Genomic DNA, 12,639 nt, shown 5'->3' with positions numbered 1-12,639 from the left:
TAGTTATGCTTTTGCAAACAGGAAAGTTATTTTCTTTCTTCCTTTGCCAACATAGGCAAATGATATTGTATGTACGGTTCATTCGGAGGAGTTCCAGGTAAAGTCGTTTGTGTCTCGGAATGAGAACCTACTTGTTCACTTTGTGCATCCATCGCACACCACTTTGTCTTATCTCAGAACGCGTGACACGCGGCCCTAGGCGGGTTTCATCTCGGGACGTACGAAGCGTGATCCCAAGCAGTTTTATCTTAGGACACGTGACGCGCGGCCCTGAGCGGGTTTTATCTCGGGACGCGTGAAATGTGAGCCCAAGCGATTTTTCTTGTTTCTTAGGACGCGTGAAACGTGACCTTGAGTAGATTTTATCTCAAGACACGTGACGTGTGGCCCTAGGTGGATTTCATCTCAGGACGCGTGACACGCGGCCCTCGGCAGGTTTCATCTTGGGACGTGTGAAACGCGAGCCAGAGCGATTTTTCTTGTATCTCGGGACGCATGAAACGCGAGCCCGAACGATTTTTCTTGTATCTCAAGAAGCGTGAGACGAGGCCCTAGGCGGGTTTTATCTCGGGACGTGTGAAACACGACCCCGAGCTATTTTTCTTTCATTTCAAGACATGCGAAGCACGAGCCCGAGCGATTTTCTATTTCTCAGGATGCATAAAGCGCGAGCCTGAGTGGGTTCTCTTGTTTCTCGAGATACGTGTAACGTGAGTCCGAACGGGTTCTCTTGTTTTTTGGGACGCGCGAAGCGCGAGCCCGAGCGGTCTTTCTATTTCTCGGGACGCGCAAAGCACGATCCCGAGCATTTTTCGTTTTTCAGTTTCTGGGGACGTGTGAAACACAACACTGAGCGGTTTTTGTTTTCAGTTTCTCAGGGTGCATGAAACGCAACCCCGAGTTGTACTCTTTCCTCGTCTCTTGTTTTGGCATGGTTAGAGTGTGGTTTTATCTTTTTGCATGGAACCTGTGTTGGTTTAAGCTTGAAGTTGCTCGTTCATTTGTTATTATCTCATATCTTGTTATCGCTTATTGCATCATCTCACATGATCACGAGTCTTCAAAATAACCGGCTTCGCGTAACGTGTGAGTCCAGCTTTCAAAGTTGCATTGTGCATATCATTTGCATCTTGCCCCAGAATTACGCTAGTTTGATTCCTTGTAAAGGGATACGTAGGCAGCCTGTGGGTACAACCATTTATTTTTGTCTTGATTGTTTGTCCAAATCTTACAGCTTTGTCAAAATGGGTCATCTCTGGGTTTTGACATTCACTCACGTCATTTCATGACTCCGAGTTCTGTCAAAGAGGGGCAACTGTAGACACCCCATTTTTGATAGCCCTTACGACTTGGACACCATCGCATGCACACCCGATGATGAGTTTATTTTCTTGTCAACGGAATACCACAATTTTGAGCCCTTCAAGCCCTACACCCCTGTTGTCTCATTCTTGGACTAGACCTTGGTCCTTCAAGCTTGCAGCTTTTGCCGGCCACCTCTTGAGGCTGCTAGCCATCACTTTTGGGTTGTCGGTCACTGTTGTGGCTTGCCGGCCACCAGTAATGGCCAGCCAGCCACCAGTTTCTTTTGTAGATATTTTATGACAGTTGTGCCAGTTGTTTGCACAGGTGCATACATCTGTCCACACGTGTAGGGCTGAATATCCTTGTAGGGAATTCATGTTTTCTATATATAGGAGACCCTTCTCTCATGTTTTGAGGTTAGAAAATTTTGAGATCAAAATTTTTCCTCTCTCTCTACAATTCTCTCTCTCTCTAGCAAATTTCTACACTTTAGCCTATACACTCTCAACCTTTGCCTATACACCCTTAACCAAATCTTCTCATCTTTAAGCTGAGGTACTTTTGAGTTTGGTTTGAGCTCTTGAGGGTGTTTTTTACTTGGTTTTGTTGCGTGAATTACTTCTTCTTTTCAAGAGGTATAAGGTTTTGTCTCTTTGCTTGCTTCTCTATTATTTTTCTTGTTGTCTTTCAATTGATTTTGGGTTGTAAAACTTTTGTATTTTTGGGCTGAATCTTGGGCTCTAAGAACATTAAAGGTTAAGGGGTTGTTAACCCTTCTTTGTACTTTATTTTGGAGGTCTTTGCCCTTATGTTTCCTACCATTTTACTATCTTTTTCTGAACTTTTAAACACTGATTTTCAGAGCTTTTTCAGTGGCCAAAATCATGTTTTGAAGTCCAAATTTGGAGGGGTTAGCCTCCCCTCCTTGTGTCTTACTTACTAGCGTAGTTTGTGCCATGTGTTAGCATATTAATCTAGCTATCTTTGTCTTAATTCCAGCATGTTTTAGGACTTGTTTTAGACTGTTTTAGCACTATTTTGGGCTGTTAGTTGCATTTGAGCTTTGTTTTGCATGCTTGTAGTGTAATAGTCCTCATGAGTTTGGTTTTCTAAGCCTTAGACACCATCTCATTTGAGTAGACAGTATTTATTTATGATTTTCTCACTTATTTTTAGCACTAATAATCTCTGCAACCTCACTTTTTTCTTGCCTTTTTTGTTTTGCTTTGAAAGGGGTTCAAACTACTTGTTTGTTTAAAGCATGAGATTGAGATGTCATGCTTAATGATTTAATCCATTTGAAGTTCATTACTAACGATATGATGTCTCTTTCATGCCTAAAACAACTTTTGGTTTGAGCCCTCTTTCCATTAGAGGACTTAAACTCACCCTTTGGACTCGATTGATTAAAGAAGGGAAAGGTGACTAAAATGATGTAATAAAATATGAACTGAAATGGTGAAAGATAATAATTTGATTGTGTTCAATTAGACGTTAATTGAACATATGGAACTTGGGCCATTTCATACTTACTAGTGATGAAATGATTCAAAGTCTCCAAGGTCATCACTTCCCTTGATCGTTCATGATAGGGAGGTGGTTTTTTGTGTCTTGTTTCATCGCATTTATTGAACTTACACACTTGGTTTCACAAGCCATCATGCAATGAAATTGCTTGAGTTGGCGGTTTGTGGCTTAGGCTCACTACTCATTTGATTTATTCATGAAAAGGATGGGTGAGTTGTGCAAACAAACCCTTGAAATACCCTGTGCATTGCTCTGTTTGTTCTCTGTCGCAGCAAGGAGAACTGGACAGTTTGGGCGGCAGGCCACTTTCCATGGCCGGTAGGTGGCCAGTAGACCACCTTTGATACTGGTGGCCAGTAACCCTCATCACTGGCCGGCCGGCCACTGATGCAAAATCCAGCAGTCTGTTTGTAAGGCAGAACATAGTTATTCTGGAAGTGGGCAACAATGAACGTGTTCTATTGCACAATAGAGGCTCTTCGAAAGAAAAACAGTGGCTTCTCGGGTGGAAACCGAGCATGCACATGAACATCCCATGCTTCCTGAGGCAGAGTAGTATTTAGATTGTTTAGCTTACTTAATTCTTTTAATTGCACTTGTGTTGTAATTATTTAATCAGTTAGTTAATTAGTTATTCAATTTCGTTGTTAGTTAACTAGTTAGTTAATTCATTTTTATAATAATTAGTTAAGTAGTTTAGCTAATTTAATTTGTTTGTAATAATTAGCTTAATTAGTTTAGCTTTAATTAGTTAGTTAATTAGCTAGTTTATTCATTCGGACTCTCCTTCGTGAAAGCGTAGTGTAATAATGTGTATGTCTTCCAACCCCACGTCTTTTTCCCTTTTATTTACTAGCTTATGATGGTTAGTTTAGGGACATCATGTTTTGTTTTGCATTATTCATGCTTGCATCCATTTGTCTTACATGCACCGAGGCTCGGTTCATCATTCTAACTGCATTGTTAGTTTAAACATTCTTTGAATACGTGCTTAGACCGCATGTTATCAAATTGTATCATATGTCATACTAGTAGCCGAGTCTACGAGTTACATGTCGCATGTGTTGCATTAGTCATATTGCATAAAGTTAGGATCATGCATTTTTCTAACTCTTTTGTTTATTTTGGCTTGGAGTACTAGGTGAGCCTTTACTCGCTTTAGCATATTGCATGAATGTGATTGTTGCCATATTTAGCATGCTTGCCATGAGGCTAAGTGTTTAAATGCTATAACTCTTGAATGCCTATGGATGAAGGCTTGTTGCTTGAATTGGAATAATTTGGGCAATATTCACATGCGATCGCTTTTTTAAGTGGTACATATTCGAAACAATTTTCAAAACAAAAATGAATCAAGTGTTCCAATTCTTGCAAGTTAGTCTATACTTATTTGTGCGCATCACATAATAATGCTAGCCGAATAACCGGAACAAAAACATATAATGTACATAAGATTTATATCATGATTAGTAGATGTCGATCTTTGATCGGGCGAGAGGGAGTGTTCAATTCATGACCTTTCTCTCTCGTACCTAAGTTCCCGAGCCGCGACAATCTTGGTGATGACGGACATATGGCCTTTGGCACGAGTCATGGGTGTCGTAAATTTTTCCAAAATGAAATATTTAGGTGGCAACTCTGTATCTGGCAAAGCAGTCCATTTTTGAAAATTTGATTCAAAATCGATTTTCCAAAAGATTTGCCGGATTTGGACTCTTTGGTGTTTATCAATTTCACATTGCACTTGTGAGATTAGATTCAAAACCGTAGAAGTCTGATACTGTAAGACTTATTTCGAACTTCCGAAAGGGGGGTGCAAAAAATTCGAGCTACAATACAGTAGAATTTTCCTATTAATAATTAAAATTATAATTTTTTTCATTAATATGTAATATTCCATCCCTCCCAAAATATTAGTCCCTTTTGGAGAATCAAACTTTTTTAGTAGTACAATTATTACATTTCAAAAATATTAATTTTTTAAAACTACCATTTGGTAGTACAATTATTACATTGGGTGATTCTATTTACATACCATTAATCCTTTCAGTACACACCATTACTTAATTCACATCAATAATATTTTGAACTTTTAATTTTTCACTCAACACACACTATAATATTACTCTTTTAGCCTAACACACACAACACAGTACACACCCTAATACAAGATGGTGTACAAACTATTAAAGTTGAAAAGACAATAAGGTCCAAAATGCAATTCACAATAATTTTAGATTCTTGTGTCTTTTTGTTCTCGATTTGTGTTGAATCTATGGAATCAACATGAGAGCAAATGGCAGGCTGAAATTTTATGGTGACGAAGCAATTGGTGTTGTATTGTGCAAAAATTAAAAAAAAAAAAAAACGTTTTGGTATTGTTTATACAGTGTTGCAAAAATTTAATATATTCACAAATTTATATTCGAACTAAACCAAAAGAGTCATGATAGAGACCCCCTCTAATCACCACCCCCACAACCCCCCACAGACACGTGGCGGGTGGTGATTTGAGGAGCAGGAAAAAAAGAAAAAAGAAAAAGAAAATGTAACCAATGAGAGAGAGAAGGGGTCAAAGGGGGTGGGGAGAAAAGGGGGCATGAAACATTTTTGAAACCAAAATGTTTAATTTTTTTTTTGGTATGAACGTTTAATACTTGTTTAATTTTAATAATATAAATAAAATGATTTTGTTCAAATATCAATCATTGAACATTTTGTAAATGTTCAACTTTACGTACGCATGGAACGAATAAGCTATTATTATAGAAATGAAGAAACGGTCTTTTGTTCCAAATCAACACGAACAAAATAAATAACAAAGTAAACTGATATTTTCATTATTGTTTTGTTCCAAATCAATAGCATCCATAGTATGTAAATCTTTAAAATCAAATTGATTTAACTTTTAAAATCCTAAATCTTTCAAAACAATCAGTGTGTTTGGTCCTAATTTTCTAAATTCACTTTTCTGGAAATTAAGTTTTTTATTTTTCATATTTTTTTGTTTTTAGTGAATATTCTTTGAATTTTAAAAAATTTTTTTTACTTTTTTAGATACACCTTACTTAGATGTATCTATAAAATAAAATATTTGTGAAAAAATATTTTCAAAAATTAATAAATACACAAAAATATACAAAATATACTGAATTTTCATATATATATATATATATATATATTTTGTATTTTTGGTGTTTAGTGAATTTTTTAAAGATTTTTTCACAAATATTATACTTTTCAGTATTTTTGTATTAGGTGTGTCTAAATTTTTTTTTTAAAAAAATGCCTAAAATATTAAAAAAATTCAGTGAAAACCAAAAAATACGAAAAACAAAAAAAGTAGAATTTTTTGAAAAGTGAATTTTAAAAATTAAAACCGAACAAAGTGAATAATATTTTGAGTTTGAAAAATAATAGAAAAGAGAGTTGTTCTAAGTGATGGTATGTAAAGAAATATTTGTGTTTTCATATATGAATTGTTGAAATGAGTATATAGACACCCATATTCATTTTATTTGAGAATATTATTGTCATATAAATTTAATAATTAAATGGTGTGTACTGACATGATTAATGATGTGTAAGTAGAATTACTTTATTATATTTGAAAAATACTAACTTTCCAAAACTACCATTTGGTAGTACATTTATTATACTTCAAAAATATTAATGTTTGAATTTAAAAAAAGAGCAAAGCAGGAATTTCATGTTATTTTTGTCCGTTGAAAAGGGACTTATATTTTGGAACAATGAAAAATAAAATAAGGGACTAATATTTTAGGACAGAGTCCGTTCCATCTTGATAACCCTTTTTAAAAAATTTAAACTTTTTTAGGAAACATGTAATCATTACATTTGAATTTAAATTTTAATGCACTTATTTCAATAATGCCCTTCTCTTTTTCAATTTTTAACCTTTCTCTTTTTCAATTTTCCAGCCATTTAAAAAGGGTAAATTTGGAAAATTAAACAGTGTGTTTGGTTTTAGGATTCAGAATTCACTTTTTAGAACATTAAATTTTTTTGTTTTCTGTGTTTTTTTGTTTTCATTGAATTTTTTAAATATTTTAAGCAAATTTTTTATAAAAAATTTAGATACATCTAACATAAATACATTTAAAAAGTATAATATTTATGATTTTTTTTTTAAAAAAATTCACTAAATACCAAAAATATATAATAAAAAAATATGAGAATTCAGTATATTTTTGTATTCTCGTGTATTTGTTGATTTTTTAAAATATTTTTTTATAAATATTTTACTTTTTAGATACATCTAAATAAGGTGCATCTAAAAAAGTTAAAAAAACAAAAATTGCTTAAATTTTAAAAAATACACTAAAAATAAAAAATATTAAAAATAAAAAACTTAATTTGCAGATAATTAAATCCACAAAATTGAAAGCAAATATAGTGAAATAATTTTTTGCTTTGGCTTTTTTAAATAGAACTAACATTTTGGAACATTCTAAAATGAGAAAAAGGACTAACAAAATGGGACAGAAGGAATATTTTTTTTCAAATTTTCACTAATGGCTAATTTCCCCCTTTAAAATAAGGGGATTTCAGTTGAAGGGGATTTTAGTCAGAAGCTGGTTATCAACTTTCCGTCACACGGAAGGACAATTGTTTCACTCTTGCAGCACTAACAACAGAAAATATGTCACACCCACAATTTATAATTAATAGAAATGTCCTTTTTATTTTCTAAAATTTAAAATTACTTAATTTTTGATACATACATCGATTTTTGATAAAATTAATATTTTAAAAATTCACAATGAGAGCTATCAAATAAGAGTTATAATGATTATTAAATTATATATAAATTAAAAAAAGACAAATTTTACTGTGTAAGTTAACTTTAATATAACTCGAGTAATAAATTTTTATTGTCTATATTTATCATTTAAATTAAAATTCCATGATGACCATCCCTAACCACGATACTCACTATGACCGTTACCGTTATTAGTTATAATTTTATCAAAATAATAAAATGATAATTCAAATAATGTTAACATAGTGAAATTTTACTTTGTTAATTAAGACAGTAAGATTTTATTGTCTGGATTTGTTATTTAAATTGACATTCCACTATCACTAACCACTAGAACCTACAACTTTGCAAAGTAGAATTTACTAGCACAACAAAATAAAAAAATATTTATAACAGAAATACAATAAAATGTTACTCTGGACAATACTAAAATTTTACTTTGATTTACAGTAAAATTTACACTAATTGTTTGTAATAGATACACAATCTAATGAAACACCAGACGATTGCATCGCCCTTATCACAACTATTCATATTCCTTTGCAACCTAGCGAGGATAAAGTTGTTTGAGGTCCTGATAAGCGTGGGGTGTACACCATAGTTCTAAAAACCGACCGATACGCTACGCATCGGAAAAATAGGACACCGCAATGGATACAGGCCGGTATACCGCTGAGATTGAAAATCGTAGGAGAATTGGCTTAGTCTCGGTACGTATCGGTCTGTAACCGTTACACAAGCTGTGATGGATCGATACTCACCGGTTCGGACTGGTATAGAAAAGAAAAAGCTGAAAATTCCGTGAAATGATTTTTAAAATTTCACCGCCACGACACTCGATTCCCGATACGTATTGATCGATACTACCGATACCAATACTTCGCGATCGATACTGTTATGTTACCTGATACTGCGATTTAGAACCATGGTGTGCACTGTTAAATCAAGCGCTCCCTAGATACTATCCTTGTCTTTATAGGAGTGCGTCGGGTCACAAAGCTTGGAAGAAAATGTGGACGCTCAAAATCCCGCCAAAATGAACTCTATTTTTTATGGAAGTGTCTCCATTGTATTCTTCCGGTTCAGTGGGCGCTAAAAAAGAGAGGGGTAGAGGTGGACTTGATGTGTGTTAGATGTCATCAATAGGAAGAAACTCTAGAACACCTGTTCTTTGATTGCCCATTATCGCAAAGGGTATGGAGAGGCTCTTCATTGGGACTCAATTTTACTTCGGGAAACCCAGTTTCTTTCTTTACATGGTTTAGTGGATGGGCTTTGCAAGTTAAGGATGAGGATATAATGCTTCAACTGGTGGCAACACTCTGGGCTATTTGGCTTCACCGAAATAGCTTTGTTTTTAGTCGAGATGAGTTGTCAATTGAATGCACCATTCGCATGGCAAATGATTTTTTTTATCATGGCTATGCTCTTCAGGAAGTAACCCTTTTACTACCCACGAATCCAATTTCCATTATAATGAGTGTGCTGTGCAGCAAGGACAAGACAGATGGCTAAAGCAATGCGGAAGGAATGTGGAGCTTCATCATTGATGGATCTTGGCAACCAAGGGACACTAGCGCTAACGCGGCTTGGATATGTTTGGATGATGGTCAACAACCAATTGCTACAGAGGCTGTGCCATTTCAACCCTTACCTTCTCCTTTGGCAGCAAAGGCGAAGGCCTGTTTGGCGGCGCTCAAATGGGCAACCAGCAATGGCTTGAAGCGGATTACTGTCATGACTGATAGTCAAGTTTTGGTGACAATGATCCAACAACGGCAAGGTGTTGATCGGCTAATCGACCGTATCATTATGGATATTCTATATTATGCTAAATGTATGTTGTATTTTTGTATTAAAAAGGTTGGCAGGGATGTTATTACTCCAGCTCATAAGCTGGCAACATCTGTATCATGCTTGCGTTATTAATTATATATTCTATTTTCGTCCTCAAAAATAAATAAATAAAATAAATGGTTCGGTGAAGCCATTCTTGTTGTTTGCACACAAGAAATAAGATCTCTATATCAAGATTTGAAAAAATTGTCTCTCATGACTAGCTCTTCTGAATGGCGTGCGATCGAGGTAGCACTAGATTTGAGATAACAACCGATGAGGGTGACAATGAGCAATGCCGATTTAGTGGTGGAGACAGGAATTTAATATAGGGGGCATCCATTAATTACAATCTCAAAATCTTTCTTACCCAATCAATAACAATAACATAATAATAATTTTTCGAGCTAATGTTAAACATTAAAAATTAATATCAATTATAAAAAGTTTTAAATTTTACACTTTTACAATTGACCCCAACGAGTTTTCTTCTGTTGAAATCTTTCCATAATAGTATCATTGTCAATACCATCAAAAATATCTCTCTCAATGTAGACAATCCAGCTATCATTCATCCATTCATCACCCATTCGGTTCTGTAACCGATTCTTCACAATATTCATAGCTGAAAATACCCTATCAACAGTAGCAGTTGCAACAGGTAAGATTAATGCTAAAGTCAAGAGTAAATACACCAATGGATATACTTTGTCTCTTCCAGTCTCTACCATTTTCTTAGCAAAATCAGCAATTCCATTCAACATTGAGAACTCACTATTGGATAGCATAGCGATAATATATGTATCAAGTTGATCATTAAGTACCATGAGCTCCACTGAAGAAAATTCTTTGAGATAAAATTCAGCAAGATGAATTAACTTTTTCCTATCAAAACTAGAGAAAGAGTTAGATGGATTCAAACATGCCACACAAAATAACAACTCAGTGTTCGACTCAGTGAAATGAGCATTTAGTTCTTGAATTTGCATATCCAAAATAGTGTAGAACAACTCAGCGCGATAGTGATGTAAATTTGTAATTTTTTGAGCATTACGCCTTTTTCTCCCTCGAGCTACAAACATATCTTCCATTTGGGGAACATCAATTTCATGTTTTTCACAAAGAGATAAAATATTATCAAGTAAAGATGTTCATCCACTCTCCCTTATCTTTTGGAGTCGTACTTTAGAAATTTGAACTAAATTCATGGCATTAACAATATCTTGATCTTTCTTTTGTAGTGCTTACGATAACTCACTTGTAATAGCCAATATCGTTTTCATCAAATCAAGGTTGAATACAAACTCAAATGATTGAATTGAGTCCAACAATACATTTGCTTCTGCTCGTTGTTCTGAATTTGAACCATCCTCCGAAATCATTTCAAGCACATTAATCACTGTTGAAAACATACTAGCCAAGCTGACTAAAGTACCATAGTGTGAACCCCAACGTGTATCACGAGCACGTTTAAGATTAGTTTCTTGATTTAAGCCTTGTCCACTAGATAGCTCTCTATTATTAAGTGCCTCAGCAACTTTTGCAGCTTGCTTCTCCCTAACAATATCTCGGCGTTTACATGATGCTCCAACAACACTCACCACATTAGAAACCAAAGTGAAAAGTAAAGCAATTTGATTATGATTCTTTGTCACGGCTACAAGTGCCAATTGCAATTGATGAGCAAAACAATGAACATAATATGCACAAGGATTCTCTTTCAGTATAAGTGTTTTAAGACTACTGAACTCACCTTGCATATTACTAGCCCCATCATATCCTTGACCTCGCAATCTGAAAATACTCAATCCAAGTTTGGAGAATAAATTTTCCATAGCTTGTTTAAGTGAGAGAGCATTCGTATTAGCAACATGCTCAATACCCAAAAAGCGCTCAATCACTTGTCCTTTTTTGTCAGCATATCATATTACAATTGTCATTTGCTCCTTGATTGATATGTCACAGGCTTCATCAATCAAAATAGAAAAAAGTGCATCACCAAAATCTCTAATAATCACATTGATAGTTTCAAATGCGGCCACATTTACAATGTCTTTTTGAATATCAAGAGATGTCAACTTGAGATTTTGTGGAGCATTGCTCAATGCAACCATTTTGACATCTTCATTATAATTAGCAAGAAACTTGAGAAGTTCAAGAAAATTTCCTTGGTTACTTGAATTTTCAGATTCATCATGCCCACGAAACGGAAGTCCTTGTCTTAGAAGAAATTTAATACAATCAACCGATGAATTCAAACGGGTTCGATACTCAATTCAAGCTTGATCAGATTGTTTGAAAAAAATCGTTTCAATATGTTGGTTTTGGTTCTGGTTTAACAAGTCTTGACATTTACTTGAAGCTTGATTATGAACACTATTGGGACCTCCAACATGAGTCTGAATTTTTTCTTTTTTCTTCCAATTTGAGAAACCCTCACCAACAAAAGAATCACCATTACCTTGATTTCCAATATCGGGTTTGAAAAGATAACAACATAAACAAAATGTTACATCTTTTGCTATGCTATACTCTAACCAATTAGGAAATTCACTAAACCAAGCCTAATTAAATCACCGAAGTTTTTGTCCAAATAATTTTTGTGGAAAATTATGATCACGAGGTTGACAAGGACCTTTTTGTAGATTTGCCCTACGAATTCGGTCTCGATCATTAGCATTATAGTCCATAATCCGAGGCCGTAGTCCTGGATCTGCAGGAAGGTCTACTAAGTTGATTTCTATGTGACTTTGTTTTGCAGAAGAATAATTATCATCTTTTTTCTTGAGAAAGAGATGATTCCAACTTTGATTTTCTTTTGAAATATTTCTCCATGATTGTTTGAAAAAACTAAAAATCAAAATAAAAATTCATAATCAAAATCTTAAACCTCCTACAAATCAAAATCTTCAATTTTAATACAAATCAAAAAAATTTAAATTAGCACAAATCACAAAAAATAAATTTTTTTAATTTTAGCACAAATTATAATAAATCAAAATCCCTAATTTAAATATTAATCACTGCAAATTAATATTTTAATTTTAGCACAAATCAAATCCCTAATTTTAGCGCAAACAACAACAAACCAAAATCCCTAATTTTAATATAAATCACCACCAATTAAGATTCATAATTTTAGCATATCAAAATCTCTTATTTTAACATAAATAATAAAAAATAAAAAA

General features: G+C 34.2%; 1 protein-coding gene across 1 annotated transcript; it reads right to left on the bottom strand.

Moving 5' to 3' along the window:
• Positions 1-9,915: 9,915 nt before the first annotated feature.
• LOC114282604 (uncharacterized) lies at positions 9,916-11,565 on the bottom strand. Its single transcript, XM_082880820.1, has 4 exons — positions 11,451-11,565; positions 11,205-11,357; positions 10,710-11,108; positions 9,916-10,286 (listed from the first exon to the last, which is right to left on the bottom strand). Exons 1-4 carry the CDS (start codon positions 11,563-11,565, stop codon positions 9,916-9,918), a joined length of 1,038 nt encoding a protein of 345 aa, XP_082736946.1.
• Positions 11,566-12,639: the final 1,074 nt, after the last annotated feature.

Source organism: Camellia sinensis, chromosome 7 (genome assembly GCF_055761805.1).
Source record: "Camellia sinensis isolate YWXY chromosome 7, ASM5576180v1, whole genome shotgun sequence".
Taxonomy (NCBI): Eukaryota; Viridiplantae; Streptophyta; class Magnoliopsida; order Ericales; family Theaceae; genus Camellia; species Camellia sinensis.
This window is presented reverse-complemented; position numbering and strand designations above follow the sequence as displayed.

What these genes read in the sequence shown, in the direction of transcription:
- LOC114282604 (XM_082880820.1), bottom strand. Translation starts at nt 11,565, where the DNA reads ATGGTTGCATTGAGCAATGCTCCACAAAATCTCAAGTTGACATCTCTT. An exon ending in TGGGGCTAGTAATATGCAAG is followed by an intron (nt 11,109 to 11,204) that starts GTGAGTTCAGTA and finishes TGGCACTTGTAG; the next exon opens with CCGTGACAAAGAATCATAAT. An exon ending in AACGATATTGGCTATTACAA is followed by an intron (nt 10,287 to 10,709) that starts GTGAGTTATCGT and finishes AATTTTCTTCAG; the next exon opens with TGGAGCTCATGGTACTTAAT.